The following is an 8,180-nucleotide window of genomic DNA, read 5'->3' as shown; positions in this document are numbered from 1 at the left end:
CTATGATAACAATTTTGTGATTTTATTTGGAGAAAAACCTTTCTTGCAAAAACTGTCGGCTTAAATCCTAGATTGTAAGACAATTTGTGTTCAAACTATAACTCAAACCCACATTCTTTTATAAGGGTTTGTTTAGCTGGCATTTACACATTTGATAAGAAATAGGCTATTTATCCTATTTATTAGTCCAAATATTTAACGGTCTTAATTAAGCTTATTTATGCATTTTTGGTATAATATCTTTAGAGTTTGAAAATCACATTAATGTCATGAAACTAAAAAAAGTTATTATCAAATTATATAGAAAAAAATAAGGCCTAATATTAACTTTCTTCCTTAAAATGATATTTTATGTGCTTATATTGCTTGCATAAAGCTTTGAAAATTAAATGTACAGCTAATTAATACTCAATTATTGATTTTTTGGAGTCATAATACTCAATTATTGATTACATGTTAAAAATGAGTCACAAAAATTAATAATGATACAGTCATTTAATTGATGCCAGTGCAGATAGAACAGAATATATACTTACTCTGTTCCTTTTTAATTTATTTTCTAGAAAAAAAAATTTGTTTCAACAAAATTGATTTTTTATGTTTTATATGCACTATTTATTAGTTATTATTGATGAATTTTAAACTTTAAGACAAATAATTGAATATTATTGGCTTACAATTCTAAAAAAATATAAATCACAAAAAATAATATATTTATAATTAGTTTTAATATGGTTTCTTTATTTTTCTGTTTTTCTAGAAAATCAATTAAAAAGGAACAGAGGAAGTAATTTAGAGTTTGTGCCTTGGAACAAATTAGTAACCTAAAATGATTTGTTCATTGAGAAAAAATAAAAAGCAGTATGTTCTTAGACATCAAATTTTCCTTTGCCAAAAATCAATATATCATATATTTATATTCTCTTAATATGTTTTTGTTTGAAATTTTAGGTTTTAAATGAAAAGTCACAAAATGCATTAATCACATTGAATGGCATAAGTTTTGTTTACATAAATACAGATGTTATAAAAAGTTTTAAAAGAGACTTATATCGAATTAAAAAAAAAAATCATTTCTGCCTAAATTCATATACTTTGAATATAATTTAATAATTTGGAATCACATGTTTTAATATTTTTATAGACAAGTAGAAATAATAATATAGAAAAATTTCCTAAAATAGTGTTATATTTAATTTAGACTAACTAGTTTAGAATCAAGAAAATACGCTACTTGCGCCATTTTTGTGGCACCAATCTAATTATATAAGAAACGTCAATCAACTCCTTTGAGTTTGGATCACAACTTTTCAATATATATATATATATATATATATTATATTATCATTAAATTTTAATCTATTATGAATTATTATTTTATTATTCACGATAAACTAGTGTTAACTTTTGCAACACTAAAAAACTGGTCTACAGAAAGTTGTGAATCTTGACAATTCCACAATAGATGGTTCTACTAAAACTTGAACTTAAAACCAGAGGATCGATCTTTGATCTCTAGGCCAAAATATATGATGTATTTCATCCATTATTGTTGGACATGGGCTTCACCCTCTTCATATTATTTGGCCAAACAAATATTTAAGAGTTTAATGGGCAATTTCTCCACCAAATCAGCCCACTAAACGTGAAGGGTAAAACGGTAATTTGCTGAAGGAACAGAAGAATCTTTAGGTCAGAAAGCTTGTCCTATAAATAAAGCATTATTTGCGAAATAATTGCACACAAGATAATACCTAGAGAATCAAAGCAATATTCGGACTAAAACGCATTGTCATTCGGTTCGTTTTTGTTCTCCGTTCGTTTTGTTCTCGGTTCGTTTTTGTTCTCGGTTCGTTTCAGTTCACGGTTCGTTTTATTCTCAATTTGAGTCGTGTTACGTTGCCGATCGATAGAAATTACGTGAAATTATTCGATCGATCGATCGATAGAAATTTACCTTACTTATTCGTAGTTACAACCTCGGTACAAACAATTGGCGCCTATCGTAGGGCAAGTTCAAAACTTTTCTTTTCACCGAATGAGAACGAGTAACATAATTGTCCCCAGCGATCCACAAAACAGAAGAGGACATGATAGACACATCAAGTAAAAACGGGTCCGACGCCAGCCAACAACAGCCAGCACCTGACGCAATGCAACTGCAACCAGAGAACCCAACACTCGCTCAACCTGGCTTGAATCCCGCACATGCCAAACCACGCCCTGCCGCAGTAGCAGCAGCAGTGGGAGACACCGCGCTTGGCGGCGACACTGCACCTGCGAACAAGGGTTTCCATCTGGATGACCTCGTGCAAACAATCTTGGATTGACTCGATGGTCGGGACGTACGAACGACCAAACAAATTGATGTCCTTGTTGCAACGCAAATTGCTTCCCAAAGTCAGATCGAGCGCCTACGACACCGAAGACGTGACTCTCAGCCTCGCGATGATCACGAAGCCATCTCCCCAAACTCCAGGTGCGGAACGTTCTCAAAACAAATTGATGTCCTTGTCGCAACGCAAATTGCTTCCCAAAGTCAGATCGAGCGCCTACGACACCGAAGACGTGACTCTCAGCCTCGCGATGATCACGAACTATTGCCATCTCCCCAAACTCCAGGTGCGGAACGTTCTCAAAACCGACGACAAAGACCGACATCAGTTATCGTAGAATCTGTTGGCGGGCAACCTCATGAGAGCCTACCGAACAACCGCATCCTACCGAGCAGCCAAAGTTTGTTGAACCGACCTTCCGATAACGTCGACCAAACACGCGACCTGGAAATCGAGCGCATGAACATGGTCATCAAAGCCATGTAATCCAAAATGCACCGTGCCATTAGCTTTGCTCCGGAACTAGAAAAAGTATTTGAAGAAACACAACAATTACCTTTCACGGTACGCATCTCGGAAGTTCGTGTCAGACACATAACGAAGGTCAAACTGGTCCTTTACGAGATGAACGCATAGTCCCGAGGACTGAGTCGGTAATCCAAGTTAACATTGTTGCAACTGACCTTCTTCAATGTGTTGGTATGGGCGCTGATCTACCACAACAATTGAAAGACGATCTTGTACAGTTTCTAAGCTAGAATGTCATGACCTTCGCATGGTCAATGGAAGATATGACGGGTGTCACACCGGATATTACCTGCCATGAACTTAACGTTGATTCCACATTCAAACCGATCAAACAAAAACGACGCAACTTGGTTTGGAACTACTCGAGGTAGGATCAATTGTTGAAGTATCCCGATTGGCTAAGCAATCATGTTGTTGTGAAGAAAAAAAATGGCAAGTGGCGAGTTTGCATCGACTTCACTGATCTCAACAAAGTATGTCCGAAAGATAGTTTTCTCCTCCTGGTATTGACCACCTCGTTGAAGCTACCGCCGGTAACGAATTACTGTCTTTCATCGATGCTTTTCCGGGTTATAACCAAATACTTATGCACAAGAATGATAAAAAAAAGACGGTGTTCATTACAGATCGAGAGACATTTTGTTACAAGGTGATGCCTTTCGGGGGCAACATGCTTGTAATCAACCTGTGATGCGGAACACGTCTCTCACTTGCAATAATGCTTCGACGTCTTGAACAAATACAATATGAAGTTGAACCCGGCCAAATGCACTTTCGGTGTGACTTCCGGAGAATTCCTCGGATATCTTGTCACCCAACAGGGAATAGAAACAAACCCAAAACAGATCTCTACGCTAATCAATCTGCGATACCCTACACTGGAGAAGCTTGCTTATGCCGTAACCATCTCAGTTTGCAAATTTTGACTAACTAGCCTCTGCGGACGATCTTGCACAGTCCGAGCCAATCTGGCCGATTAGCAAAATGGGCGGTCGAGCTAAGCAAATACGATCTTACATACAAAAACCGAACATGAGCGAAATCACAGGTACTCGCTGATTTTATAATCAAGCTTCAACCCAATGGTTATAAAATCACTAGAATACACCCCGTTAGAGAAATGGATATTGCACGTTGATGGCGCTTCTTCCCGACAAGGAGCAGGAGTCGGCGTACGATTGGAATCTCCTACAAGAGAGGGGCTAGAACAATTTTTCAGACTCGCATTTCCAGCCTCCAATAACAAAGCTGAATACAAAGCGATTACGAGGCAAAAAAATGAACAAATGGATGCCTATCTCAAGGTGGTTCGCGATCTGTCCCACAGTTTTAAGCTCTTTGAACTCAATAAGATCCTAAGAAGCGCTAATGCGTCCGCTGACGCGCTCGCTGTACTTGCTTTGACATCTTATCCAGTTCTCAGTCGTATTATACCTGTCGAGAGCATCGATCAACCTAGTATTGATCTTTCTCTCTCTACAAGCATGCAAAATGCGCCAACTATGGATTTGCCCAGGCTGCTGACAATCTACTTAATCGTCAATACACTCGCCTCAACTTCTTCAGCACCACCCAACGTTTCTGCGATAACACAGCCTGCACGAACGCCCCAACCACAGACGATCTTGTTATTCAAGATTGGCGCAATGAAATAAGAAACTATATCGCAGATTGCATAATCCTGACAGATAAGTGGGCAGCCCGACGGTTACATGCCCGCAGCGTGCAGTATACATCGTTGGATGACAATCTCCATCGTTGGAATGCTGTTGGGGTACTTCTCTCCTATCTTGTCGGTGACGAAACATTACAAGTTATGCGTGAAATTCACGAAGGCGCTGGTAGGAACCATTGAGAAGGTCGTGCTTTAGCACTTTGCGTACGCAAACATGGCCATTATTGGCCCACCATGCTCTCTGATTGCAATAAGTTTGTCGCCAAATGCAAAAAGTGTCAAACGCATGCACCTATTATTCACGCACCGACAGAGCTCCTGCAAACTATTGCGCCTCCTTACCCGTTTATGCGTTGGACGATGGATATCGTCGGACCTCTTCATGCATCCTGCCAAAAGAAATACCTTCTCGTCATGACCGACTATTTCACTAAGTGGGTCGAGGCAGAGTCATATGCCCGAATCCAACCGAAGGACGTCCAAAATTTTGTTTGGAAAAAAATTATTTGCCGCCATGGCCTTCCGTACGAAATCGTTACCGATAATGGCTCTCAGTTCACTTCACTTCAATTCGAGGGCTTCTGTGCAAAATTGAGAATTCGGCGAGTACGTCTACACCTCGTTACTCGCAAGGCAACAGACAGGCTGACGCCACAAACAAAACTATCATTGATGGACTAAAGAATCGCCTCGAAGAAAAGAAGGATGCATGGGCAGACAAACTCGACGGTGTCTTACGATGACATCGTACCTCTCCTCGGCGATCTATTGGTCAAACGCCTTCTCCCTTGCTTATGGTATGAAAGCCATGGGACCATCGGAAGTTGGTCTCCCCATGATCTGACCTTCTATGCTTGTCCACAATCTGCCATAAACGATAAGATATTTCTCGCCAACCTCGACACCGTTGAAGAATAACGTTACCTGACTCTCCTTCGCATCCTAAACTACCAGCAGGCCGCAGCAAAATTTTACAACAAGAAGGTGAAATCCCGCTACTTTGTCGAAGGTGATCTCGTTCTCTGCAAGGTGTTTGAAAATACCACCGAGATAAATGCTCGCAAGTTAGGCGCTCACTGGGAAGGCCCTTATCTAATCTCCAAAGTCGTCAAATCAGGCGTCTATCAATTGTTAACCATGGACGGTACTTCAATTCCTTGCTCTTGGAACTCGTCCAACCGTAAACGCTACTACTATTGTACCGCTCCGCATCACTACCGCGGCACACTATCACCACCATCTGCATCATTCCGCATTCCAAAATAAAAATTCTGTAACAACCTTTACCGTATCGAACTACGGATTGCTTGATCCCTTCTAAAGGGTACGTAGGCAACCCTTCGCGGGCACATCTATAACAAAAAAAAATGCCGAACAAAGTTTACGATACCGAAAGAGATAAAACAAATAGCATAAAAGCGACCCCCATCCTCATGCCACTTTGGAAGGTCACAACGACCTAAGTACCACCAATCCTTGCTTCGCCCTCAGCTGTCGTCATCGATGCCTCGTCCTCAAACTCTGGAAAGGCCACGAGGTCATCATCAAGAAGATCGGTAATCTCAAGAGCATCGACCACTTCGCGCCAATTGTTTTTGTCAACCTTAAGCTCGCACATAGTCTCCCTTAGGATTGCGGTACCGTTTTTGATCAATTTCTTCAAGAGTTTCCGAGAACCTACGGCTTGGCATTGCATGAAAAGAGATTCGTCTGCAACACGTTTGTCAAGCATATGCTTCTTTAGCCGATCGATCCTGGCTTTATAAATAGCAACATCATCTTTAAAGCGGCTCCATTCGGAACGAGCAGTACGAAGAGCATCGTCAAGGGAACTTCTCAACCTTGATTGCTCAGCTCGACTAAAATTATCCGACTTTTTGAGACTTTCCAAGAGCTCTGTGAGTTCAAGTTACACAAACGAGTTGCTGCAATAAATTCCGCGGTCTTTCGTTTTTCTGAACGGCCACCGTTTCCTCCCTCACCTCTCTCGCCTGTTCCTCGAGAAAATTGTATAATGCATTTCCGGTGGTAATCGACTGATAACAGATAAAAAAGAGAACAAAAAGTTATCATAACAGAACACGATAAACGCGACAAAGCGAGAAACATAGGATAAACATACCTGAACCTCCTTACAAGCCCAAATTTGGTAGAGATTTTTTGCTATAGGGGATTCAACGGGAGGGAACTCACGAGACGACCCGATAACTTTTCTAGCAAACTCGCCGCAATAACTTCTGCTGTCTGGAAATGGATAACCTTTTCTATCATAATTGAAAGAAAAGGAGTGATCGACCTCCCGAATATCTTGAGTAGAGCCTCCGCGAGGAAACGTCAACACTCGATGGCTCACGGAAAATAGCTCTATCTTTACTAACAGAACCCGAAGCTTTCTTCCCGGCACGAACGTTCTAAAGCTGCCTCGCCCTATCCTCACTAACAGAACCTGAAGCTTTCTTCCTAGCTTGAGCATCTGAAAGTCGCGTCATCCTATCCTCGCTAGCAGCCCGGCGGTTAGTCTCGATCACACCACTCTCTGAAACCTTTGTCACCACCTGTTGTTGTTCGGTTACAACGGCGGATACATTGACATCCGTCTCTACCGAACTATCTTCTCCGAACGTATCGACGTAAATCGGAATCTGGCGACTAGCTTTTCCCATCTCTGAACTTGACGGCGAATCTGCAATTCAGTCTCCATAAAAAAACGTATCAAGACAATCGGACTAACGAACAAGATTTTCAATGAACTTACAAAATCAAATGAGTCGATAACGTCTGGCCAATGCAAACGATCTCTCGTCCTAACAGCAGCAAGGCTCGCTGATATCCCTCCAAATGCTCCTCTAGGTCGAAAATCATGCGCTGCGAACAAACAAAAATGCGGTAAGAAAGTAGCATTCACAACAGTCCCATGAGCATAACTAAAAAGATCTAACGTGAAACATATTCCACTCGGAAATAAAAAAAACGTCACGATCCGAAACATAAATCTCGGATAACTCCACGAAAATGTAGTAGTGCCGCCAATCCTGAACTTTACTCTTCATCCCTTTAACGACCTTATGGTAAGGTCTGGCATTCACTCGACATAATCCCGGATTATCTTTTGGAACAGCAAAGGTCGTAGCCTCTTCGAAAATGTCCGCATCGATCTCAACTCCACAGTCGGCTCCCAACATCATCAAGCCAACTGCATAGCGAACTGCAGCAAGAGCGAGTTAGAGAAAACGCAATCTTCCATCGAAGACAATATCGCACGAGAAAATCGGGGAGAAGAAAGCGAAGCCCAACATCTGTAAAATAATCTTCATACATACAGAAGAATCCCTGAGGAGGTCTCCAAGGACGTTGATGCGGTTTTGGTACCACTACTGTCAAACCTTTGGGAAAAATGGATTGGTCAATCAAGTTAGTCAATCTCTTTCTATTGCGTAACGTTGGTCCGTCATCCCGCGGATCAGGAACGATCATGGACTCATCACCAATAGGAGCCCATCTTAGAGAACGAAGTCCCGCGACAATAGATCTATGTTGAGCGTTAACGACGATGTCATCTTCATCAACCTCTCTAGACTCCATTTCTCTACGGTAATCTTCAAGCTGACTCATAGTCTTTACGATACCATGACTTATAACCG

At 41.1% G+C, this 8,180-nt stretch overlaps 2 protein-coding genes and 1 pseudogene across 3 annotated transcripts; 1 reads left to right on the top strand and 2 right to left on the bottom strand.

Annotated features, from left to right (window-relative positions):
• Positions 1-1,361: 1,361 nt before the first annotated feature.
• On the bottom strand, positions 1,362-2,661 carry AT5G27893 (uncharacterized protein; the record flags this gene model as incomplete). The annotated part of the gene is made up of 1 exon (NM_001344045.1): positions 1,362-2,661. The coding sequence occupies one exon, from the start codon at positions 2,659-2,661 to the stop codon at positions 2,032-2,034; it is 630 nt and encodes a 209-aa protein (NP_001331678.1). The 3' UTR covers positions 1,362-2,031.
• AT5G27895 lies at positions 2,091-5,733 on the top strand (annotated as a pseudogene; the record flags this gene model as incomplete). Its single annotated transcript has 1 exon — positions 2,091-5,733.
• Positions 5,734-5,869: 136 nt separating this feature from the next.
• Positions 5,870-8,151, bottom strand: AT5G27890 (uncharacterized protein; the record flags this gene model as incomplete). Its single annotated transcript, NM_122671.7, has 6 exons — positions 5,870-6,575; positions 6,662-6,783; positions 6,986-7,222; positions 7,333-7,404; positions 7,583-7,744; positions 7,860-8,151. 6 exons carry the CDS (start codon positions 8,149-8,151, stop codon positions 6,444-6,446), a joined length of 1,017 nt encoding a protein of 338 aa, NP_198141.5. The 3' UTR covers positions 5,870-6,443.
• Positions 8,152-8,180: the final 29 nt, after the last annotated feature.

Source organism: Arabidopsis thaliana, chromosome 5, assembly GCF_000001735.4.
Source record: "Arabidopsis thaliana chromosome 5, partial sequence".
Classification (NCBI taxonomy): Eukaryota; Viridiplantae; Streptophyta; class Magnoliopsida; order Brassicales; family Brassicaceae; genus Arabidopsis; species Arabidopsis thaliana.
Note: the sequence above shows the minus strand (reverse complement) of the source record. Positions and strands in the feature narration are given on the sequence as shown.